Source organism: Capricornis sumatraensis, chromosome 2 (assembly GCF_032405125.1).
Source record: "Capricornis sumatraensis isolate serow.1 chromosome 2, serow.2, whole genome shotgun sequence".
NCBI classification, from domain to species: Eukaryota; Metazoa; Chordata; class Mammalia; order Artiodactyla; family Bovidae; genus Capricornis; species Capricornis sumatraensis.
Window position 1 is genome coordinate 73,058,675 of NC_091070.1, and position 26,904 is coordinate 73,085,578.

The 26,904-nt window shown below is 42.0% G+C and overlaps 1 protein-coding gene across 2 annotated transcripts in view; it reads right to left on the minus strand.

Moving 5' to 3' along the window:
- Nucleotides 1-26,904, minus strand: part of FMN1 (formin 1) — a 434,454-nt gene that overhangs the window by 309,403 nt on the left and 98,147 nt on the right. Inside the window, exons 1-2 of one of the 2 annotated variants that reach the window (XM_068965009.1) lie at nucleotides 5,094-6,449; nucleotides 3,493-3,610 (exon numbers count right to left, since the gene is read on the minus strand). In XM_068965009.1, coding sequence (XP_068821110.1) covers nucleotides 3,493-3,610; nucleotides 5,094-6,449 — 1,474 coding nt within the window. Of the gene's footprint in view, nucleotides 1-3,492; nucleotides 3,611-5,093; nucleotides 6,450-26,904 lie in introns of those variants that run through there. The other variant, XM_068965008.1, reaches the window with a different exon arrangement.

Consider the following 26,904-nt stretch of genomic DNA (forward strand, 5'->3'; position numbering starts at 1 on the left):
GACATTGTACAGGAGACAGGGATCAAGACCATCCCCATGGAAAAGAAATGCAAAAAAAAAAAAGGCATTAAAGGTAGACACTGACTTTTTTTTTCTTTTAGGCTCCCCCTGTATTGTTTCACACCTTTTCACTTGGTTGTGATTGGTTTTCACTTAGCCCTGGGCTTCACAAGGTAATCAAGTTTACTCCACCCAGATGTTTCTGGTCTGCAGTGCAGGAAAGTGGCAGGGACTCAATGTGACTTAACCATTTAAGAATGTGATGAGCCCACTGAAAAATTCTTCCAAAAAAAAGCCAGACTATCCCAGAAGCCTGTTTCGAGAGCAAATTCCTGTACTCAGGAGGAGGAGGAAAGACAATTCTGTGAACATGAGGGCTGTAGTCCCCAGTCCAATTCCAAGGAATGCTGGGGGAGGGGAGGGGATTTGGGGGTGGGGAGACAGAATGCTCTTTTCACTCATAATAGCTTTGAGGCATCCCAAGCGCAAAGCAGAATTGCATTGCTAATAATGTATAAAAGGACAGTACAGGGCTTGGGAAAAGGGATTCTTTCTCATTTGAGCAGAGCAATTCAAATACTGTGTGAGTGAACACAGGGGACCCTCCCTGGTAGAGGTTAACTCCAGCACCTGTCCCTTGAGTGACAGCTCTGGTGAGCGCGAGTGCCCCTCTCAACTGGCACATCACCTGGGCTCTGAGAGCTCAGAGACTGGCAGTGGAAGGGCCCTTGATGGTGGATGCAGCGTCATCAGAATGGCATCAGAGGCTCCAGTGGGAGCCAAAAGCTTCAGCTGCCAAGGGAGTGAGTTTGTTGCAGTGTCAGCAGCTATACATGATGCTGATGGCTTTGGCAGTGGCAGAAGAGTGCATCCTTGACAGCTGGCACCAGCAACAGCAGTCAGCTTCTCTCACATGGCTACGAGGGCTCCAGAAGCCATAGTTTAAAGGGACAGCTTCCCTTAGATCAGCTCTTTCTTTTTATCCTTGAACAAAAGTGATCTGACTATATCAGATGACCGCCTAAGCCCTCAGAAAGACATCACTGGACGATGAACTCTGAACAGAGGGAAACACAAGCTGTGGCACATCCAAAGTAGCCAAGGGCAGCACAAGGACAGTGAGAGATTCATGATGAAAAAAACCCATCTCTGGGCCAGCCCTCCTGAGTACTGGGCTCCGATGTTGACAGCACAGAACTCTTACATCTGTGTGCTTAATCGCTTAGTTGTGTCTGACTCTTCGTGACCCTGTGAACTGTAGCCCATCAGGCTCCTCTGTTCATGGGATTCTCCAAGCAAGAGTATTAGAGAGGATAAGCATTCCCTTCACCAGGGGATCTTCCTAACCCAGGGATGGAACCCAAGTCTCCTGCATTGCAGACAGATTCTTTATCATTTGAGTCAATAGCATACTTGAAATATGAATGCTAGACTCCAGCTATCCCATTTCACTAACTTAATGAATTATACATGCCAGGAAAAATTAAAAGCACTTCGAACACCCTGAAATATTTTGGATCTAATTTTTCTATCTCTGTGCTCCCTACTTCCCTAAGGGCAGGGAAACCAATGGAAATACCACAAAATGTATTAAGTTATAAACTACGTGCTTATAAGATTCCAGATTTCTCAACAACAGAACTTAAAATCACAAGGAAAATGTTAGCTTCCTTAAGATTAGCAATAAATGACAAGGCAACCATATGTTGGTATTGAGTCATGGAGTAAAAAGAAGTTTCCTGCAGGCATAGGGTATTCTGCTTTAATACTCCGTAAAGTGTTATCAGCAGAATAATTACTGCTACAAGGTTCATAAGAAAATAAGCACCAGACCTGGGAGCACAGAAAGTGAGCGACAGGACTGCCACCCATGGGAACCAGCTGGGGACCGAGATGCCTTCTCCAGACAACAGTCAGTCTTCTCTCTGTAGCAAGCTGTCCTTGTGCCATCACAATGCACCCAAGAGGACTGTTACTATTCATTGATTCCCCCCTCCTTTCCCCTCATCTAATCCCAGACCTTAGGTTGCTCTGAGAACACACATTTCATGAACAAAAAAAAAAAAAAGAGAGAGAGCTTGGAAAGCTACTGACTTTGGGTGTAATTACACAGCAAGGTAATGACAGGACTCCTCTGAGCTTCTAGAAACAGAACAGGAGAGAAAGCAAAGACTTGGGAATCTCTATAGAGTATAAATGCCCCCAAATACGATTTGACATAGACTGAAAAGTCACGTAGGATGAAAGACTGCCACCCCATTACATACTAGGAATAAGAACTCATAGGATTCTGGTTTTTCACTAATGGGAACTTCAGGACTTTTGACTGTTCAAACTGTGCCAGATTATGAAAAGACAACTGGGTAGGTGGTCAGTATTGCAGTCATAGCATTCTGATTTTGGAAAAATCAAATGTAGTCAAGAAGAATGCAATAGTAATATACATTTTCACCAAGGCATGATAGCTTTCACTCTGTAAGTCAAGCAGGTGAGAAAAAAACGTCATCAAGTAGTTGTCTTGGGGGTAGTCAGAAGTTTGCAACTGTGTACGTGGAGGCTAGAACTGAGATTCATTCGTGCCATCACTTACTGATTGTAACTTGATCATCTTTCAAAAAGCCTGTGGATTACTAAACCATCCAAACTCTGATCCACTTATGTCGACCAATCAACCAATAAGAACTGAAAGAAGTACTTCTTTTGCATAACCATACAGACTGGTAATATGTACAGATACCTAAGACAATCAACAAAATGTAAGCCTATGTAAGAAATCTTCAAATATCAGGAAGAAGACAAAGAGGTTTCCTCAGAGATACATAAAAACACATATATATACAATTAAGACATAACCTCCTCCCATTCTTTTCTTTTTTTTTTAAATTTCATGTGAACACTTCACTTAAAAAGAAAAAATATCTAGATTCCCATTCTATTTAAATACATTCAAGCAAAGCTCTGGGGAAGATTTCCAGGGAATTAGATTGCTTTGAAACTGGCCATGCATTAAATGAAGCTTTGTCTAACAAAAGTGAAAGAGTAACTGATGGCATCTGCACATTCACTCTGCACAAGGTTCCTGCGGCTCAAAAGCATTACTTGAAGACAAAAACCAAATCTTATTCCAGCTCTGCAGACTCACACTCTGCCTCTGCCAGAAGCCCTGACAGCTCACACACTCTCTGAGGGCCAACCACCTGCTTCCTGAAGCATCTGTAATCTACCCTCTCCGTTAGTTCCCCCAAGGTTCTCCTCCTTTTCACAAGTGCCCCCTTTCATTCATTTCACTAAGCTCACCTTTCATCTCTAAGAGATTCATTCCTGATAAGTGAGCCAGGGTTCAGGGTAACACCGAAACCAACAAGAAAAGCGAAGCATTGCATTTTATAATGAAACAAAAACTCCAATTCTCGGAGTCCACTCAGCTAGAACTGAAAGCCAATGCAGCGAGAGATTCATTCCTGAGTGAGACCTGGCTTCTGTTCACATCACCTGCTTCAGTGTACTTCAGTCCCACTTTTTCTTCGGTGTCCTTTGTCTTCGGTGGTGGCCAGACAGCCTGGAGTCTGCCAGGAATCCTATCATCCTGCTCAGTGGGGCTGTGGTCAGGCTGTGGGAAAAGTGGGCAGAGAAAAGTTTAAGTTCAATAAAATGTGACCACAGCCAACTAAACCCTGAGAATGCACTCACTCCAAAATGAATTCTAATCGCCAGTTGCATATTGCTCTCACTCGCTGCAACTGAAACAACTCACTACAATACAATCCTTTTCCAGAAACGTAAAGTGATCAGCTGGAGTGGAAAAATGAAACAACTTAAGGCCAAGTATTACACAACCTTCAATAAGTGATTTTTAGCATGTAACTCCTTTTAAAAAAACCATAAATACACTCTGAGTTGAAGATACAAATGTACTATAATTTGGTACACTTATAGGTATGTTTACAAATATAGGCCAAATAACTCCAGGGTTAAAAATATAAGCCAGCTTTGCACTTTCCATGAACATTAGTTCCAGGTCAAGATAACATTTCTCTAAGACATTCACATTGATCAATTCTTTTTCTTTTCTACAAAAAAAAAAAAAAAAAGAATGAGATGGCTTTCACATTCAAGCTATTTTTACAGAGGTTGATTTTACAACCAGAAGAATGCTATATTGTGTTTAGTTTTTAACTGCAACCCAAGCTAATTTTTCTAAAGACCTTAAAGTTAGCATTTTAACTGATCAAATGTATGAAGGAATGATAATTATTCTTAAGGTGAAACTAAGCAAAAAATTCTACTCACTGCCATTATGAACTTTTAAGATCCACTGAACAAATGCTTGCTCATCCTTACAAATTTCCTGAATACTTTTTAAAACAATTGTAACAGTTTTCACTAATTAGATGGTTACCATGTGCTAACTTCATTTATTCTTCACAACTACCATATAAAATAAAGGTTATTTTCATCATTTTGCTGATGAAGAGATTGAGGCTCAAAGAAGATCAAGGTCCCCCAACCAGTAACTGGTGGAGTTAGAATTATAACCCAGGTCTCATTCTAAACCCAGGTCTCATTCTAAACCCAGGTCTCATTCTAAACCCAGGTCTCATTCTAAACCCAGGTCTCAATCAGGATGCCTTGTAACCAACACAGAACATTTTAATCACATCACAAACATATATTTGGCCAAGTGACCAATTTTCAAAAGAAAAATATAGTTTTCACAGAGGTATAATTAAGTGGGAAGGAAGTCTGGGCTACATTTCCATATTGCATTGATTCTGATGCTGCCTGGTTTTTAGAAGCACATTTACTATTAATGCTTAAACTCAGAGTGACAGTTTCCCTTTCTGATCTGCACATCTTTACTTAAACACTTTTCTTACAACAACCCAGAGAAATACAAGAAAGAAAGAAAATGCTCCAACCCCAAAATGCTGTCCAACTCCAAACTCCTTATAAGGACCACTTGATTATATTATCTTTCACCTAGAGGAAGGTCACTAAGAGTAGGTAATAAGATCCTCTTTGACAGGAAACCTGAAAAGAAACTTGGCTGCATCACACTTTATGACAAATCACAGAACCCAACTGCTACGTACGCTTTTGGAATCTGAGGGGCCATCCGCAGGCCTTGACCTTGATCGCTCAAACACAGCTCTTAGGGACTCTTTCTCATGCCTCATCTTGCGCTTGAGAGCTTCCAGCTCAGAGGTGTCAGCCGTGGTCCCCTTTTTGGGGGGACGGATGAATAAGGCTTTAAAGGCCTCCAAGGCAGTCTCTGGCGGCTTTGGCTTGACCTCTCCTCCCTGGGTTTGGGCTTCTCCGGGGTCGCTCTGGCTCTCCTGAGGTGCACCACAGCCCATCTCTTCCCCCTTGGGCTGTTCAGGGTCTTCTGCCTTTGGTTCGGCTTTGGGGACGTCAATGTTGAGCAGCTGAGAGAGCTGCTCCAGGAGAGTGGGAGTGGCCTTTGGATAGCTTGATTTCTCTCCCGTCTTCACTGCTGGAGGCCCTGCCTGTGCTAGGGACCGCTGGACTGGTTGGGTCAACTTGAGCAAAGCCAGGTCCCCATCCTTTGGTTTAATTTCAGTGATGGTCTCCCCACCCTCTGTTGGGGCTCCCTTCTTCAGCACACGAAGCCCACTGAAAAAAGCTGGAAGCTGGAAGGACTTCTCTCCAGGGACTTCTTTTTTAGAAGAGGTGTTCTCAGTGACACCAACACTTGAGTCCTGGTCTGCTACCACAGGGGGAGCTATGGGGCCGTTTTCTCCCGCTTCTCGCTGGCAATGGCTGTGCTCTGTCTGAAGGCCACCTTTGTCAGGTTCCAACTTGTGGCTTATCTCCTGCAGAGTTCTTTGAGGACTTTCTCCACTGAGCTCTGCATCACTCCTGTCACCAGGGGCGGTATTTTCCCTTCCATCTTCTGGCTTTTCTTGGGGCTCCTCAGATGGCTCAGATAAAACTCCACCAGGGGATCTGGGGCTATTGCTCTTGCTTCCCTCTTCTGGTTCCTGGCCTCCATCATCAGAGTCAGAATCACTGGTGGTGTTCACCAGGGTCCCTCGAACCAAAATGACATTGTCTTGGCTCACATTCAAAGCAGCAAGTGGAAGCAGCTCTTGTCCAGGGAGAGAAATCCCGACCTCTGCTTCTCCCCTAGGACTTTCCTCCGTCTGCGTCTCCACTTTTGTCTTCCCATCGTTTCCATGGTCAAGTGGAACCTGAGCCTCTGCCTCCTGCAGATCCGATCCTCTACTGGGCTCCACCACTAAATTATGGAAGGCTTTCAGCACCGCATCTTCCTCTTCGGGTTTCACAGATTCCAATTTACTCGTGAACCCAAAGAGGGATTTCATAGAGAACTTGGTAAGGATCGACAGCGCCGGGTCAAGTCCAGCTTCAGGCTGTACTGGTTTCGAGCCATCGCTGCCATTCAGAGCGTTTCCAACTTCCTCCATGTCCCAGCAGTGCCCTGGGTGGCAGTTCTCACTTCTGATACCTTCCCCTGCTCTCTCAGTTTCTGCACTCCATCGGCTCCTAACTTCCAGAACGGAGAGCAACAGGACCGGCCGGTGGACTCAGCCGCAGCGCGAGCACACTTGGCCCGGCCCTGGTCCCTCCCGAGCCCTCCTTCCGGTTTGCGCGGGGATGGGGTGCCCCGGGCAACTGTAAAAAGTCCACGGGGCTTTATGCCCAGACGCAGCTGAGGCTGCGCACCTTACTACACACGGACTGGGAGGCTGCTCCTTTGGGACTTCCGTATTTATTCCCGGGGACAAAAGGCTTTTTGTCGTAGGGAAAATCAGCCTGCCCCCACTCATCCCAGCCCAGGATTTGCCACGAGCTCCGCCCTAGTGCCAGCGGTTCTCCTGGTGGCTTTCAACTTCCTCATTGGTGAGCAAGGGAGGCTCCAGAGAGTGCTGAGCGGGCAAGCTGTTCCTGACAGCCTTCAACCACCGCCCCCCAACCCCAGAGCAGCCCAGGAAGTTCACAAGTGAATCAGCAGAAAATGAAATACTTCTTGCGGGCTCTCTTTCAGCATCTAAATCACGGTCAGAAGCCTGTGCCATCCAAGCAAACAAAACAAAAACAAAACTAGCACTGCACACAGACGGACAGCCGCTTACAAAGCCCGAAGCAAAGAAATATTTAAAAGTAAAGAAAGAAACAGATCATCTCAAAGCGCCAAGGACTCGCAAAAGCTGTTAATTTACTACCCTTGAAGCTTTTTCTTTCGTGGTTTTTTTTTTTTTTTTTTAAGTGCTTTCTTCCGCTTCCCTGCAGGTTTCATCTGGAATGCAGATTTTAGCTTCCAGGGAAGGAAAACCAACAGGACTGGTTTCAGATTACTGCTGTTTTAGCTCTGCCCTGCTGTCATAGTGTTCTACAAACAGGTACTTAGGCCAGCACGCTCACCACGCCCACTGTCCACCAGCCTCTGGGTGGTAGAGTAAACAGCCCCAGTCAGGGAGGAATGATAACCCTCCACTCTATTGGGCTAACCCTGGGCTTCTGTTCAGCAGCTCTGACTTCCTAGCTTTTTTAGGAATCCTGCTGGCGAAAGGGCACCCCTCTGTGCCTCAGCCATCCAACCAACAAATTGAAACTTAGCATGGTACAAAGTAACACACAACCTGCCTTGTTAGGCAAAGCGATTCATTAAAAAGATCCCCAAGGAGCCACATTCCCCTAAAGGGAAAAACATCTGAAAGGTCTCTATCAGGGCTCTGTCACAGACCCATTTGCCTGAAACAAAAACAGGAAAGACAAAACCACCACCAAACACCACCTCAGTGTAGCTTCCAATGCTGTACAAGCTGGGAACCTGGCAATGAAGGACATGGAAAAATTGCAGCTCTGTTTCCTAGCAGCATACCTGCCTCTTGGGGCAGCTTTCTGTTGTACCTGAAGGTCTCAGTGTTTACCAGATCGTATTGAGTCAGCAGGCATTTAGTAAGCACCTGGAATGGATAAGGCACTATGTGGATCAAGACAGCCAAACTGGCTTAATAGTCATCATGGTTTAATAGTAATCACCAGCTCTCTGAACAAAGCTGCGAGAAGATCAAATGCAAACAAATTTATTCTGCAGAACAGAAGCTGTAGCCATAAGCAAAACAGCTGTCTTTCTTTATCTGCAGCAGGGAATGGCTATGGCTTCCACACTGCCAACTTGAATTGTGTTCTCCACTGGGAAATTCAGATCACAATAATAAATTTCTAGTGCAATGTGTTCAAAAGAAACCTTCACACAAAAAGCGTACATGTGATTATAGCCCATCAACTCTTATAGGAAAATTAAAACAGTGCTTCCTCATCCCTGATTTGACCTTGTATCTAAATGGATACTTTTCTGGTTGCTCCTGATCCCAGCATATTTTGAGATTATTAAATAGGGCATGGTTAATCAAAAGGCCACCACAACACTCAGGAAAATTCATTCGTGCCGTTTAAGCCTCATAACAAGCTTCCTATCTAAAGGAAATGCCTGTTGATAAAATCATACTTCTGCTTCTTCAGGACAGAAAAAGGAATCATTACATCAGATCATAAGATCTGTCTTCTGAAGAACCATGTAGACCAGTCATCATATGGGTGAGGGGAAGAGACATGGCCTATATTTGTTGTTCTTTAACCAAGAAAGCTCCATTTTCTCAGACATAATTATTGATTTCCAAAATAAGTTGCTAAGCATTTTCAGCAGATACGGGCAAAATGGGACATAAACTAGAAAGCTCTTCTACACTACAGCATGGAGTGGAAATACAAAGTTCTAGCACCTTCTCAATACCCATGGACATGAATACAATGTCGTGGGAATCTTGGGTCCCAGGGAGACAATTTGATTCCAGTCTCTTGGCTTAGGGTGGAGAAGGTATTCTTAGGTTCATTTTAAAAATGAAGCAACCATGGCCAAGAGAATGCAACCAAGCAAAGGCACACAGCTAATAAGTGGATGATGCTAATAATACGTAACATTTATTAGGTGTTTACAAGCACTGTTCTAGTTGCTCCATGTGTATTAACTGATTAGTACATCTAACTATGGGCTTCCCTGATGGCTTCGTGGTAAAGAATCCACCCATGAAGCAGGAGACACAGGTCTGATCCCTCTGTGGGGAAGATCCGCCAGAGAAGGAAATGGCAATCCACTTCAGTATTCTCGCAGGGGAAATACTATGTAGAGAGGAATGTGGCAGGTTACAGTGCATGGGGTCACAAAGGAACTGAACAACTTAGCAACAAAATATCAACAACATCTACTATGAGGTTGGTATTACTTTCTTTTTCATGTTTGGAAACAGGCATGGAAAGATGATGTAACTTGCTCATATTCACAAGAAGAACTGGAACTTGAATCAAGGCAATCAGGCCGCAGAATCCACAGTCACTCTTCTAAATTCTGAGTCCTGCTTCCTGCCATAATAGGACTCCACATCCACCTGAACCTTAAAATGTGCAGGCGTGTCAACCCGGTTAGGTGGTGGGGTCTCACTAGGGCACGTATTGTACTTTACCCTCTGAAATGATACCAAAGACTGACTTCATGAGAAGAAAAAAATATGAGCGGGACCATTCTTTTCCCTTGTAAATTTAGAGGGGAAATCTAGACAGGTTACTTAGAAAAATCAAGCAAAAATTCCCTAGCTGGCTTGTCTACTGGTCACAGACAAGACACACAATCCTCACGACTCAGATTTATCAAGAGGCTTTCCAGTTTACCTGTACAATTCTCCTTCATTTAGGAAACTGAGCTATCACAAAGATTCGTTCATCCAACAATCATGGTCAAGCACTAAGTCTGTACGAGGCTGCCGGGACATAAAGATGAAGAAATTCCAGCCCTCCACCTTGATGAAACATGAAGTTTAATAGGGGAAATCAGACAAGAAAGAGGTGGTTCTTGTTCAGAGACTGTAACGTAGTACTTTATACTCCAGACTCAGTTTAATTAGCAATAGGTGGACCTAAGACAATTTTGAATGAAAGCAAGTTATGACCATAAAAATATGAAGATAAGTAAGAAAGAGCAGCATGGTAATTTAAAGAGATTTTTTGAATATTGACTCTTTCAGGACACTCATTCTCATGACCATCAGAAATGTTACATTATCTGGTCATTTAGGAAATGGAAAAATGTTTCAGACCATAGTAATTTTCAAATAAGTAGCCTACAAGTCTGATCTTAGTTGGGCAGTCTTGAAAAATTCATCCATTTAATGCTCTAACATTCTCAGAGGGAAGAAGAATCACCTCTGTTGGACATTATTTTTGTCTTATTCTATGATACATGCTTTTAAAGTACCTACTATGCAAAAACAGCCAAGTAACAGCCAAGACTTTCTCCTTTACAACCTCACCTGATTCTCTTTTGTTCTAACCTCAAGATACTTAAGTCCTCTAATAGCTACCTGTGCAAAAGGCCGGATTAAAAATTACCTACTTTGGACAACTAGTTGAAATAGGCATGAGCAATATCAGGTAGGATAACTCACATGTTGCTCTTTGAAACTATTTGTTACAACCAATCGGTACCCAGCGTGTGAAAACTGAATATAGAATTTATGTGGAGAATTTACTACTAATGAATTCTCCATGTTCCTCCCATCTCACCATCTCCTCAGATTGAGGCTGGAGCTAACTGAACCTCATGGCAATAAGAACATCATTCCAATAAACAACACCTGGTGAGATAAGCCTAAAAAAAGGTAATAAACAAAAAAGAAGGGATGTCATCTCCTGGAAGTAGTAGAACCTAGCTTCTTGAGTCTAATAACAACGAAAGGAATGAGCGTTAAAATTTTTTCAAAATCAATTTGCAGAAATGGCACACTGTCTAAAGCAAAAACTTGTAAAGCCCCTTGCTCCCCACCTCACACACTCTTTGCAGCGCTCTCCCATGTCACTCAGCTTAGAGAATTCCTTCCCACACATATTCTCATAAAACCCTCTCCGAGCGCTCTCCCAGAAAGGCAAGGGAAAAATGAGATTAATTTCATGGTATTAGGCTAAATTTCTCATGTTTCTGCTTATCCAATATGCTCCAAGTTCTGGGCCTGATTTTTCACGACTGCTTCCAGCTTCGAGGGATTCAACTAGGTTCATGGAATGACTGCTGAAGAAAAGTAGAAGTTAAAATCAGTAAGAGTATGTAAGATTGTAGAGACTATTGCTGTGGAAGAAAAGTGTTTAGAGCAATGACTGGGAAAAGTAAGTAAGTAAACTGTGAAGAAAGATACGTGAGGTAACGGGTGGAGGCGGGGTTTTGGAGGTTCAGGAAGCATGTTTTAAAAAAGTGACTCTTAACCAAGTGAGCTCTGAGGAAATAAGGACATACAAGGTGTCAGATGAAAGAAGTATAAGATAATGGAAGAGGATGGGTAGAATCAAATTGTTGGGAGGCTTAAGAGGACTTCAGAAGGACTAGAAATCAATCAGCTCAACATTCATGTTTTAAAGATGGAGACATTTGGAGTCAAGAGAAGCTAGCTAACCGTACCAGTTCACGAAGCTCAAGTACAACCACAGAATACAGCATCTTCTTTAAGTTCATTTTCTACGTCTTGAAAATGGAGTTATGAGGCCAAACCAAGGGCAGAACTGGAGGCCTCCCTTAGGCTTCTTCTTCCATTTCAGGCAGCGCTCTGTCAGGCTTCACTACACGAAATCCCCCTGCTATCTACTGCAGGGCTTCAAACAGCCCCTCTAGCTCAGCCTCAGAAAAGCTAGCAGCTGTTTTCACTGATTGAAAACAAAACAGGCTGCATCTGCTGACAGCAACAACCGGACTCAGGGATTAAGGCCTTTTTCTGTCGAGCCATCTTGGTGCTAAATGTTTCTAAGACTGGTTCCACTGAGCTGTATTCAAAGTTTCTGTGAATGTTGGTAACAAACATTCCCTTCTCCTCTGAAAAGGAAGAGGAGAGGCCAAGGCATACTCGTGAAGTGGTAGAAGAATTAAGAACCTGGCCCTGGGTCCTGGGCTCACATCCTACCCTACTCCCGCAAGAAACTTTACCTTGGGAAGTTATATAAGCAACCTGTGTCTCAGCTTCCTCTCCTAAAAGCTTGGAATAAGAAAGGCTCCTTCTGTGTGGGTTATTAGAAGGATTAAATAAATGAATATGTGTTTCGCATTCCATCAGTGCCTGACACAAAGTAAGTCCCATATGGATGTGATATGTTTTCAGAACAAAGGAACAACTTTCTTAAGGGCATCAACTGATATCTAACAATGTTTTTTAACTTCGTCAATATGAAGCAAGTATTTACCCATGAAATGAAGGCCCAAGCAGGAAACTGCCACGCCCAGCTTGTTCTTACCTATGCTCCCGGACAGAGGAGCCATTTGGTCTGAAAAAGATTATTCCCTACACACTATTGTTATTGTTGTTCAGTCGCTAAGGCATGTCCGACTCTCTGTGACTCGATGGGGTGTAGCCCGCCAGGCTCTGCTATCCATGGGGATCCTCCAGGCAAGAATACTGGGGAGGGTTGCCATGCCCACCTCCAGGAGAGCTTCCCACTGTGGGATCTTCTCCTGCTTTGGCAGAAGGGTTCTTTACCACCGAGCCACCAGGGAAGCCCTCCTTGTAGTTCAGTCAGTTCAGTTCAGTCGCTCAGTCGTGTCTGACTCTTTGCGACCCCATGAATCACAGCACGCCAGGCCTCTCTGTCCATCACCAACTCCTGGACTTCACTCAGACTCGCGTCCATCGAGTCAGTGATGCCATCCAGCCATCTCATCCTCGGTCGTCCCCTTCTCCTCCTGCCCCCAATCCCTCCCAGCATCAGAGTCTTTTCCAGTGAGTCAACTCTTCACATGAGGTGGCCAAAGTATTGGAGCTTCAGCTTCAGCATCATTCCCTCCAAAGAAATCCCAGGGCTGATCTCCTTCACAATGGACTGGTTGGATCTCCTTGCAGTCCAAGGGACTCTCAAGAGTCTTCTCCAACACCACAGTTCAAAAGCATCAGTTCTTCCGTGTTCAGCCTTCACAGTCCAACTCTCACATCCATACATGACCACAGGAAAAACCATAGCCTTGACTAGACGGACCTTTGTTAGCAAAGTAACGTCTCTGCTTTTGAATATGCTATCTAGGTTGGTCATAACTTTTCTTCCAAGGAGTAAGCGTCTTTTAATTTCATGGCTGGGTCACCATCTGCAGAGATTTTGGAGGCCAAAAAAATAAAGTTTGACACTGCTTCCACTGTTTCCCCATCTTTTTCCCATGAAGTGATGGGACCAGATGCCATGATCGTCATTTTCTGAATGTTGAGCTTTAAGCCAACTTTTTCACTCTCCTCTTTCACTTTCATCAAGAGGCTTTTTAGTTCCTCTTCACTTTCTGCCATAAGGGTGGTGTCATCTGCATATCTGAGGTTATTGATATTTCTCCTGGCAATCTTGATTCCAGCTTGTGCTTCTTCCAGCCCAGTGTTTCTCATGGTGTACTCTGCATAAAAGTTAAATAAGCAGGGTGACAATATACAGCCTTAACGTACTCCTTTTCCTATTTGGAACCAGTCTATTGTTCCATGTCCAGTTCGAACTGTTGCTTCTTGACCTGAATATAGATTTCTCAAGAGGCAGGTCAGGTGGTCTGGTATTCCCATCTCTCTCAGAATTTTCCACAGTTTATTGTGATCCACACAGTTAAAGGCTTTGGCATCGTCAATAAAGCAGAAATAGATGTTTTTCTGGAACTGTCTTGCTTTTTCCATGATCCAGCGGATGTTGGCAGTTTGATCTCTGGTTCCTCTGCCTTTTCTAAAACCAGCTTGAACATCCGGAAGTTCACAGTTCATGTATTGCTGAAGCCTGGAGAATTTTGAGCATTACTTTATTAGAGTGTGAGATGAGTGCAACTGTGCGGTAGTTTGAGCACTCTTTGGCATTGCCTTTCTTTGGGATTATAATGAAAACTGACATTTTCTAGTCCTGTGGCCACTGCTGAGTTTTCCAAATTTGCTGGCATATTGAGTGCAGCACTTTCACAGCATCATCTTTCAGGATTTGAAATAGCTCAACTGGAATTCCATCACCTCCACCAGCTTTGTTCATAGAGATGCTTTCTAAGGCCCACTTGACTTCACATTCCAGGATGTCTGGCTCTAGGTGAGTGATCACACCATCATGATTATCTTGGTCATGAAGATATTTTTTGTACAGTTCTGTGTATTCCTGCCACCTCTTCTTAATATCTTCTGCTTCTATTAGGTCCATACCATTTCTGTCCTTTATCGAGCCCATCTTTGCATGAAATGTTCCTTTGGTAGCTCTGATTTTCTTGAAGAGATCTCTAGTCTTTCCTTATAAATAGGCCTACTAAATACCATACTTCCCCATACCATATCTGTGCCATGAGTGAGTTGAGCTCCAGAGAAAATTCTTTCAAGGGGTCCCTCTGGGTGTTTCAGGGCCAGTGCTCTCTGGATTGGTTTTGGTTTTTTTTCCACGTGAAGAGAACAATTAGCTTGAAATATTCCCAGGTGGCTACTCTAGATGGTGACAAAGTTCACCTGTTTTTATTATAATACTTTTCCTCTGTTCCACAGTGATTTTTAAATCAGCTCAATAATTTCAGGGTGAAAAAAATCTATGAATTTGGATTTTTTCCAGAAGATCCTTTGCTTAAGAGTCTGTTGACACATGCTGATGCTGTGTGTTCCCTTAGCACTGAGACTTCCCTCCCTTTAGGGAAGGGTGTTCCCAGACAATGACTGGCCAGGGAGACTGCCCAAGGTGTCAACAGCAGGGCAAGGACCATTTTTTTGTTGTTGTTTTTAGGCCAACGCATTATACTTCAGAGGTGTACCGACTTCATTGAAAATGTCCTTACTCTTACAAAAATCAAGTTTGAAATAGTTATTGCATTACTGCTTAGGGTCTTGCATGTGTATGTGTGTGTGCATGTTCTTTGTGGTCTTGTGGACTGTAGCCTGCCAGGCTTCTCTGTCCATGCGATTCTCCACGCAAGAACACTGGAGTGGGTTGTCAAGCCCTCTTCCAGGGGATCTTCCCAACATAGGAATTGAACCCGCGTCTCTGGCATTGTAGGTGGATTCTCTACCCACTGAGCCACCTGGGAAGCCTGCTTAGGGTCTTACTGTCAGATATTTCTAAGATTGATTCCAATAAGCAGTATCAAAGACTCTTTAGAAATGGATTCAATGTCCATGACAAAATAAAATACTGTAAGGAAAAGGAAAGGCTGTGACTTACTTCTGAAGCTGGAGAGGAAGAGAAAAAGAACTTTAAGGTACAGAATTTTCTAGGACAGGTTTTCAAAGAGTTTTGTATTTTCCCCAAATGACTAATAGTTTTGTCCCACAGAAATAACCACTACAGATGGCGTGGGGTCCGTGGAGAAAGCATTTCGCTGTACCTAAGGTTGTTCATGATACAAGTTGTAGATACAGATCTGGACTCTCACAAACCATATGCATCTCTTGATGCTTTTTTATTCTCCTTCTTTCTGGGTATGAAGCTAGACAGCCATTGGCTTCACTATAACAAGGTATCTTTTTGTCCTTCCTTAGTTTTTAAGAAGTAAAAGTTATCTTGAGAATACTTGTTCCAACACCAAAGATCTAGTTATCAATTTAAAATGTTTTTAAATTTTAAAGGAGAAAAAAGAAAAAATAGGGAAGATGAGGATTTGCCCGATACAAAACAAAGGTGGATAACAAAGACATGCATTAGGGACATGCGTTATTTTAGGGCGTCATTGTCCCAAGTAGGCACCATGTTAGGTTCCTTATGCAAGCTTTCTAGTATCTTAATCCTCCCAGTAACTCTAGGAGAAAGGTGCCAGTGACCCCATTTTATTAGTGCTGTTCATAGCAAGTTTCTGTAATGATGGAAAAGCCCTATATCTGTGTCATGCAATGCAGCAGATACTAGCCATAGGTGGTCTTTGAGCACTTAAAATGTTCCTAATGTAACGGAGGAACTACATTTTAAATTTTATTTCATCTTAATTGATAGCCATAGGTGGCTAGTGACTACTGTTTGGTCACTGCTTTTGAGGTTAACACCAGTGTTCAGAAAAAATTAGGACACTTCTAAAATTACACAACCAGTGAGTAGCAGAGTCAGGATCTGCACTGGATCAGCCTGATTCTAAACATACCTTCTCATCATTACAATAAGTCAAAGAACAATAGAATTTCATAGTAGTTCTCTTTCACACTGAAACATCAGAATGGGGGCAAGTACTATAGATGATCACCTGGTTACCAGACCCATTGGCCACTGCAGTTAGAAAGAGTTGGCAGAGAGCAGAAAGGACACAGAGTCATTACTGATTCCTTGAAGTTAATACTCACATCATTTAGTCATTTTTAAAGAAAAATATTGAAACCGATGTAAAGGCATTAAAATTACAAAGGAGAAAGTAAGCTGAGCATTGTCACGAAAGTGAAGGTGCTAGTTGCTCAGTCCTGTCCAGCTCTTTGCAACCTCATGGGCTATATAGCCCACCAGACTCCTCTGTCCATGAATTTCCCCAGGCAAGAATACTGGATTGGATAGCCATTTTCTTCTCCAGGGTATCTTCACAACTGTGATCCTATTCTTAACCACAGTTAAGAGAGGACAAAGGAAAAAAGAGGGGAGCAGAGCCATGGCTTTTAAGTGAAACACATTTGGGTTCAACACAGGATCTTACTAGTTACACACAAACTGCGAGACTTAGGCAAGTTCTTTAGCTCTATGAATCAGTATTTACATATATAAAAAGGGAAAAATATATAACTCATAGGATTGTTCTAAGAATTAAATGTGTTAATATCCCTAAACCAGTGCTCGCTCAGTTCACCACAGCCGCTCAATAAATAGTGACCATTATTACTGTGGGACATGTATAGCTGCAGAGATCAATAAAGTGAAAAAAGAATCATATTTTGATAATTTTGAAATATAGTCACTGTTGCCTCCATTTTGTACACTATTTTAATTTGGGACTTAAACCAAACAAGTATATATAGTGCTACTGTCATTGTCAACATTCTAAGAATTATCATGAAATATTCTGGAGAAATGTTACAACAGTTCCTAGAATCACGGTCACTTACTTCCTATAGCTCGAAAGGGACATTTATAATGCTCATACTCAGGACAGTTATAGTGCTACAGTTCTTAATGAAATTCAGAAGCAATAATAATCATATATTTAGATGGCTTAATTAAAACATGTAAAAATCAAAAGGCAAGAGAAAAATAATCAGGTCATAAAAACTGGAGCCTTATGTTAGCATAGGCGTACTCTCAGACATTCTCTAGGCAAAGGCTTCTGTGTTTCAAATTCTAAATGGGTCATTGAGTGAGTGAGTGAAGTTGCTCAGTCGTGTCCGACTCTTTGCGACCCCATGGACTGTAGCCTGCCAAGCTCCTTCCTCCATGGGATTCTCCAGGCAAGAGTAATGGAGTGGGTTGCCATTTCCTTCTCCAGGGGATCTTCCCAACCCAGGGATTGAACCCAGGTCTCCCGCATTCCAGGCAGACGCTTTAACCTCTGAGCCACCAGGGAACTCTAAATGGGTCATACTGGATGTAATTTTTTAACCACAAATTCCCATTTCTATCTGAGAAAGGACAGAAAATACTTTTCCAAAATTCACACACGGAACATAAATGATACATGTAGAGAGACCAGCTTTAAAGAAATAATGTGAAGTTCATCATCTAAGCAATGCACACAAAACTGCAGTTTTGGGGGCACAAAAGGGAGGCGTAAAAAAATGGAACCCATTCTAAGGGAACAAAAAAAGCAATCATTTGAATTTTAGAGAAGCTAAATGAATTATCTCAATGCAACATTCCAATCATTTAAATAAAATTCATCTACACATTTCTCACAGATTTTATAAAACTCAGTTCTAATCTGTGGTCTTTCAGGGTCTGAGAGTATAAGTGTGTCTATGTAGATACTTCAAGACTCCAGTTTTACACGAACAGCTATTCTGTTTAATGTCAGAACAGCCAGAGAAAATGAGTACAAGTGTTATCAAGATAAAAAAGCAGTGAATTTCACAATTCCATTAACCACGAAGGTGTCCAATGGTTAAGTCAAACTTACTCTTTTTGTTTTATAAAGAAATCTGGGATGTTACTAGATTTGTTGTGATCTTCCCATTTATGGAGAAGACAAGTACATGTCAAGGGAAGTGTGAGAAATGGCCTGAGAACTGAGCTTTATGACTTGCATAAACTAGGGTTTCTCTTTAAATGTATACCAACCTTCCACACCAGTTGCAAAACTGAAACTAATTTGAAAGAGATAACTGATTAAATTTCATGGGCTTTAGGAATAAAACCAGATAACTTTTTTTCAACTGCTTTGTCATGACTTAAAGTGCTGAGGAGTTTATAAGAAGCAAGTGTAATTTTCCAGTTCCATCAATAATTCATCCCTTCCAACTGTCCTTTTTGCCCAAATCATTTCTTGATCATTTATCATACAGCCCACAGATACACAATCTCTGTCTCTCTTTCACACACTCACACATAGGTACTCACACATGTGAATAAACACACTCCTCCAGAAAACAAACTAGATGGCTAATTCTGAATTCACTTCACTTGCAAATATAAGCCCCACTGTCATGAACATGCTACTGGTTTGGGGAAGTCCACCTGTGGCCTTTAGCTTTAAGCAGTAGGCTCTCATTGGCTTCCATGAAAGACGAGACCAAGACGTGGTCCTTTCCGTGTGCTGCGTGCATGCATGCTCCGTCACTTCAGCTGTGTCTGACTCTTGCAACCCTACGGACTATATAGCCCACCAGACTCCTCTGTCTGAGGGGTTCTCCAGGCAAGAATACTGGAGTGAGTTGTCATGCCCTCCTCCAGGGGATCTTCCCGACCCGGGGATCGAACCCATTTCTCCTGCGTCACCTGCGTGCAGGCAGAGTCTTTACTGCTTGAGCCAGCAGGGAAGCCCATGCACTGCAAAGACAGCATACAGAGAGCCCTCTGCATCCATTCTTTGTGGTTGAAGCTACTGATGGCTGTGGAGTTTGTCTTTTAGGAGTGAAGGAATGTGGAGGGACTGAAATCTGCTCATGTTCCCACCAGTGTTCCCCCATTAGCTGTAAAGACCAAAGGTCTAAGGCATCCAGTGTTCCATGTGAGGATACGTTACAGCATCTTCACTGGACTGAGTTCCGTGGGGTGATTTTGGTTGTGGTTTTAATTCTCAAGCCTTCTCACTGATTATGGGGACTAACTCATATCTATACAATGAATTTGGTTTTTCAATTAGAAACAAAACAGAAACAAACAAAGCATCCAACTAATAGAGAGGTGGAGAGGCTTACCATTTAAGCACCTGGGTCCATACTCGGACAGACTTGGGTTCAAATCCTTGCACCATACTTTACTCTCTCCTAACTTGTACAATAGGTACAAAGGGTGGTGACTGGCGTTGAGCCAGTGATCAATACATGGCAGTTTTGTCACTGGTGTAGACACTTAAGGTTGGGTGTGGAGTTGGTAATTATATCCTTCTGTTCGTCAGATGTAACTACTTGGAACCTGATGTTGTGTCCTCCCCAGACAATGAACCCAGTTCAGCAAGAACTCCAGGCCCCACAGGTGGGGTGACTGAGATGGTCCTTGGAAACCAGTATCTCCAAGAAGAGTGCAAGGTCTGTGTTTTAAAAACTGCATGCGAAACCCTACATTCAGAATTCATGCCACCAATACAGAATCTCGAGGACTGTTTACCTTTTCTGCTTTTCGTACCTTGTGGCCCATCTCAGGCCACACCTCTATCAGCATCTTTTTTCAACCCTGCCCATATCCTTGTTTACACACATTTTACACAGTATCCTTCATGGGGAAAAGTCATCTCAAATGGAATCTTTAAGAAACTGCACCTGTAATAAGAAGTTAGACTCCATTTGCTCTCTAGTCTGTTCAGATTCAGTTGCCTTGACATGTCTGGCTCAAAGTGCACTAGAAAATGAGAAGCATAGCTAATGATAGAGTCCTATAGTGGAATTTAAGAGACTGCCGTTTAAGGCAAACTGTGTAATGTTCTTGCTCTAAATGAGCACTCTTGGGTGACTGAGGATTTATCATGCACAGACACTACTTTAAGGCAATTCACACATTTGGTTTATTTGGATGGTGCTCCCAAATTGATACCTAGGGTTGCCAGATTTAGTAAATAAAATACAGGACAACCAGTTAAATTTTAATTTCAGACAAACAATAAATAATTTTTCACTATGAGTATATGCTATATAATACTTAAGTCTTAGCAACCTCATGACCTAAAAGTGGAACTGACTGAGCAACAGGTTCTTCTGAGAACTTTCTAGATCACCCAGAATGGTCTACATGGTTTGCTACAGCAAGATGATCACCCAAACAGAACCTCTCTACATAACAGTCTGGCTGACATGCAGCCAAGTGGCACCATGTTGGCAGCAATGGTCACTTAAACACTGAAATATATACTGGTTGGCAAAAGATGCTGCTCAGAACCTCCCTGGTATTTATCCTATACCAGCACCACCTCCTGCCATTCTCCCAAGGAACCCTTGCACCTTCTCACAGTTCAGTAACTAAATGATGAATGTGACAGGCAACAACATGGATGGACCCTGAGAACACTGTGCTAAGTGGAATAAGACAGAGAAAGATGAGTACTGTATGCTCTCATTTATAGGTGGAATCTAAAAATAGCCAAATTCATAGAAACAGAAGACAGATCGGTGGTTGCCAGATGAAGACGGAGGGAAATGGGTGAGGTGATCAAAAGGTACAAACTCCCAGTGTAAGATTTTTAAGTCCTGGGGATGTAAGTACAGGATGGTAGCTATAGCTAACAATGCTATATTGTACATTTGAAAGTTGCTTAGAGAGTAGATTTTGAAAGTTCTCATTGCAAGAAAAATAATTGTAACTACATGAGGTGATAAGATGTGACATTATCGTGGTGATAATTTTACAGTATGTATGTATATCAACACTTGAAACTTATACAACATTACATGTTAATTATACCTCAGTAAAATGGGAGGGGAAAAAAGGATAGCATTGGAGAAACAGAAGTGGTATGAGCCTTCAGAGTTAGGAGACTATAAATTTTGGTCTTGCTATCGGAGTGGTGACATTGTTCCTCATTTTAAAATAATTCACATTGAGAATATTAACATGTCTTCCATTTAAATAATTGCCATTTCTTTCTTTACATTTCTTTTAAATAATTTCCACTCTCCATACATCACATTGCTTAGGTTGATTTATACCCCTTTAATAGAATCAGGAAATTTAATATTATAACAAAAAGGAACTTTATCTGTTCCTGTTCGTCCCATTCTATCAGCACACGTTTGATACAGACACTGAGGCCTATGCAACTTAAGGCGGTGCCCAGAGTCCCATAGCTAGTGGTTGAGTCAGCAGGAGAAGTGAAGTAAATGAGATTTCCACCTCCTGGTCCAAGGCAGAGGGGCCCAGATCTGACCCACCACTTGTTTTTGAATGACTTCTTTAAGAATGATCCTTTCATTTTTTAATGGTGGAGGAAAAAAATCAAAGATGAACAATGTTTTCGATAGGTGAAAATTATATGAAATGCAAATTTCAGTGTCTACAGACTTTTACTGGAACACAGGCACACTTACTATGTATGTATTCTTTATGGTTACTTTTGTCAACAGAGTGGTTGCAGTAGAGACTGTATGGTCCCAAAAGCCTAAAATATTTCCTCTCTGGCTCTTGGCTCAAAAAAAAAAAAAAAAAATTAATCTGCAGCTCAATAAGGGCCTTAATAGCAGTCCCAGCCTGAATGCCTGGGGTCATTCTGATTTGTGGATGCCAAATTTCCACCAATTAGTAAATGTTATAGCTATCACCCCTACATACTAATGAAAAGCTACATCTCCACTGAAAAAGCCTGATTAAAGTAACTTCTTGAGAGTGACACTGCAGATCAGATTCAAAACTGAAAACAGAACAGTCCTGCAACATTTAAGGCTGATCAAAATATCATGCAGCACTGCCCTCGACCCTGACCTTAGTGTTCACAACCCCCAGAGGAAAGAAGCCTTCTGAGCTGGTATGGTGGTCAGTGCACGCATGCGTGGATGCTAAGTCACTTCAGTCGGCCTTTTTGTGATCCTATGGACTGTAGCCCGCCCACCTGGCTCGTCTGTCAATGGGATTCTCCAGGCGAGAATACTAAAGTGGGTTGCCATGCCCCCCTCCAGGGATCTTCTGGACCCAGGGATGGAACCCATGTCTCTTATGTCTCCTGCACTGGCAGGTGGGTCCTTTACCACCAGTGCGAGCTGGGAATCAGTAACAAGATGCAAACTTTAAATCAGTAGAACCTTCCTCCTGAATGGACATCTTATTTAGAATAACAATATTCAAAACATAGGAATCAAATTGTAGCATCTAAGGAAGGGGGAGGATTGGAGGTGGGGAGACTTATGGCCCAAGGTGTAAAAACTGCTCATGCAGAAAATAATCTAAAGGAACTATCCCAATGTTTAAAAATTATAATTTAAAAAACTAAGAAGCATGTAAATATTTATATATTTTATTGTGTGTTTATATAAATTTTATATAAAATACATGCTATTTATATATGATATAGGAATATATTTATAGTATAATATGTATAAACATGTGTGTATACATATATATACACATATATATATATGTGTGTGTATATATATATATATATATATATATATATATACACAAACACATATACCCCATTAAAGGTTAGTTCAAGATAAAGGCCTTGTTTATGTGATGATATGTTTCAAAAGCCTAAAAATACTTATAGACAATAAAGCAAAGTTTACCCTAATACTGGCAGGGAAGGGTATAAGAAAACTTATATATGTGGTAGTGCTATTTATTTCCAAGTTGTAGTACTAATTCAAATTTTTTAAAAAAACAACTCTAACTCCAATAATAGAGAAATGATTAAATAAATTTTAGGATACAATGTTCAAGAATACTATACATTAACTTAAAATACATCCAGAGGAATTTGTAACACCATGAACAAGCAATGTAAGAGTAATAAGTAAAGGAGAAAAAAAAAAAAGGTATAAAATCTATGCTTACAAGTTAAAAATAATTCCTCACTGAAAATAAGTCATACAGGGTGAAAAATACAAAGATGATTTATCAAATTTTTACAGTTGCTGTCTTTGGTTGCTGAGGTTATGAATTATTTCTTTTTAATTTAATTTCTTTCAATTTAACTTCATATTTCAAATTTTCTAAAAGGATTATATATGATTTCTATAATTGAAATAAAGTAAAAATAGGAAATAATTTAATTTACAGGGAAAAGGAAAACCAGGAATATATAGTTTAGCCAATGGCTTAAAAAACACATAAACCCAGAATTTTTTAAAAACACAGAAGAGAAAGAAAGACTTTAAGTTCATTTCAGCACTGTGACATGCCAGACCTCCTGCTGCAGCAAGCGCAACTTAGTCTGACCAGTAGATGTCACTGTTACACTTCTTGCTTTGAGTGTATCTCATGCATTGGAGAAGGAAATGGCAACCCACTCCAGTGTTCTTGCCTGGAGAATCCCAGGGAAAAAGGAGCCTGGGGGGCTGCCGTCTATGGGGTCGCACAGAGTGGGACACGGCTGAAGCGACTTAGCAGCAGCAGCAGCAGCAGCAAGATACACAACTGCTTTTTAGATAAAGTGAGGTTTTAAAAAAATGTCAAAAGCCTTTGACCGTGTGGATCACAACAAACTGTGGAAAATTCTGAAAGAGATCGGAATACCAGACCACCTGACCTGCCTCCTGAGAAATATGTATGCAGGTTAAGAAGCAACAGTTAGAACTGGACATGGAACAAGAGACTGGTTCCAGATCAGGAAAGGGATATGTCAAGGCTGTAATACTGTCACTCTGCTTATTTAACTTCTATGCAGAGTACATCATGGGAAACCCTTGTCTGGATGAAGCACAAGCTGGAATCAAAACTGTCAGGAGAAATATCAATAATTGCAGATATGCAGATGACACCACCGTAATGGCAGAAAGCGAAGAAGAACTAAAGCGCCTCTTGATGAAAATGAATGAGGAGAGTGAAAAAAAATTGGCTTAAAACTCAACATTCAGAAAACTAAGATCATGGCATCTGGTCCCTTCACTTCATGGCAAAAGATGGGGAAACAATGGAAACAGTGAGAGACTTTATTTTGGGGGGCTCCCAAATCATTGCAGATGGTAACTGAAGCCATGAAACTAAAAGATGCTTGCTCCTTGGAAGAAAAGATATGACTAACCTAGACAGCATATTAAAAAGCAGAGACATTATCTTGCTGACAAAGGTCTGTCTAGTCAAAGCTATGGTTTTTCCAGTATCATGTACGGATGTGAGAGTTGGACTATAAAGAAAGCTGAGTGCCGAAGAATTGATGCTTTTGAGCTGTGGTGTTGGAGAAGACTCTTGAGAGTTCCTTGGACTGCAAGGAGATCCAACCAGTCCACCCTGAAGGAAATCAGTCCTGAATATTCATTGGAATGACTGAGGCTGAAGCTGAAACTCCAATACTTTGGCCACCTGATGCGAAGAACTGACTCATTTGAAAAGACCCTGATGCTGGAAAGACTGAAGGCAGGAGGAGAAGGGGACAACAGAGGATGACATGGTTGGATGGTATCACTGACTCAATGGACATGAGTTTGAGTAAGTTCTGGGTGTTGGTGATGGACAGGGAAGCCTGGCAGGCTGCAGTCCATGGGGTCACAAAGAGTCAGACATGACTGAGTGGCTGAACTGAACTGAGGTTAAAAAAAACTACAAATTTCCAGTTCATCTCATGAAGGGTTGTAGTTTTTACATCCCTCAGCTTCATTCCAAACCTCCTTTTACAATAACTGAGATGTCCCATGTTTTTCTAAAATGACATACAATGACTGTGGCTTTATGATGATGAAAAGTACAAGGTTCCTGTGCTCTTGGATGCCTGAGAAAATTGTCACCCATGTGAATATTACAGGCCACAACTTGTCAAAGACATACTTCCAGGCTTGAAAGTAATGAATTGGAAGGTGTTAAATGAAATCAGGAACACAAAACTGTAGTAAGTATTAAAGTTAATGGCAGGGGTAGGAGGGGCGGTTGTGGTGAGGAAGCGTCTCTTGGATTCCTAAAGCTCACTCCCATCTCTGACAGAAAATGGGCAAGTGAAGGGGGGCGGTAACAATTGTGACAGTCTACAATGTGGAAGTCAAGTGGGCCTTAGAAAGCATCACTACGAACAAAGCTAGTGGAGGTGATGGAATTCCAATTGAGCTGTTTCAAATCCTGAAAGATGATGCTGTGAAAGTGCTGCACTCAATATGCCAGCAAATTTGGAAAACTCAGCAGTGGCCACAGGACTGGAAAAGGTCAGTTTTCATTCCAATTCCAAAGAAAGGCAATGCCAAAGAGTGTTCAAACTACCGCACAATTGCACTCATCTCACATGCTAGTAAAGTAATGCTCAAAATTCTCCAAGCCAGCTTCAGCAGTACCTGAACTGTGAACTCCCTGACGTTCAAGCTGGTTTTAGAAAAGGCAGAGGAACCAGAGATCAAATTGCCAACATCTGCTGGATCATGGAAAAAGCAAGAGAGTTCCAGAAAAAAAAACATTTATTTCTGCTTTATTGACGATGCCAAAGCCTTTAACTGAGTGGATCACAATAAACTGTGGAAAATTCTGAAAGAGATGGGAATACCAGACCACCTGACCTGCCTCTTGAGAAACCTGTATGCAGGTCAAGAACCAACAGTTAGAACTGGACATGGAACAACAGACTGGTTCCAAATAGGGAAAGGAGTATGTCAAGGCTGTATACTGTCACCCTGCTTATTTAACTTCTATGCAGAGTACATCATGAGAAACGCTGGACTGGAAGAAACACAAGCTGGAATCAAGCTTGCCAGGAGAAATATCAATAACCTCAGATATGCAGATGACACCACCCTTATAGCAGAAAGTGAAGAGGAGCTAAAAAGCCTCTTGATGAAAGTGAAAGAGGAGAGCGAAAAAGTTGGCCTAAAGCTCAACATTCAGAAAATGACGATCATGGCATCCGGTCCCATCACTTCATGGGAAATAGATGGGGAAACAGTGGAAACAGTGTCAGACTTTATTCTTTTTGGGCTCCAGAATCACTGCAGATGGTGATTACAACCATGAAATTAAAAGACGCTTACTCCTTGGAAGAAAAGTTACGACCAACCTAGATAGCATATTCAAAAGCAGAGACATTACTTTGCCGACTAAGGTCCATCTAGTCAAGGCTATGGTTTTTCCTGTGGTCATGTATGGATGTGAGAGTTGGACTGTGAAGAAGGCTGAGCGCCGAAGAATTGATGCTTTTGAACTGTGGAGTTGGAGAAGACTCTTGAGAGTCCCTTGGACTGCAGGGAGATCCAAGGAGTCCATTCTGAAGGAGATCAGCCCTGGGATTTCTTTGGAAGGAATGATGCTGAAGCTGAAACTCCAGTACTTTTGCCACCTCATGAGAAGAGTTGACTCATTGGAAAAAATTCTGATGCTGGGAGGGATTGGGGGCAGGAGGAGAAGGGGACGACCAAAGATGAGATGGCTGGATGGCATCACGGACTTGATGGATGTGAGTCTGAGTGAACTCCGGGAGATGATGATGGACAGAGAGGCCTGGCGTGTTGTGATTCATGGGGTCGCAAAGAGTCGGACACGACTGAGCGACTGAACTGAACTGAACAATGTGGAAGTAGGTAAAACCCAGCCCTCTGGTTTGTATAGGTCAGTCAGCGCTTCTGTGTCAATGAATCCGTAAAAGAATGGGAAAGAGAAGGCTGTTTTTTTAACAGGTCATCCAGTATTTGGCAGATTTCCTGCCAAACTGTTCACCTGTTATTTGAGTGGCTG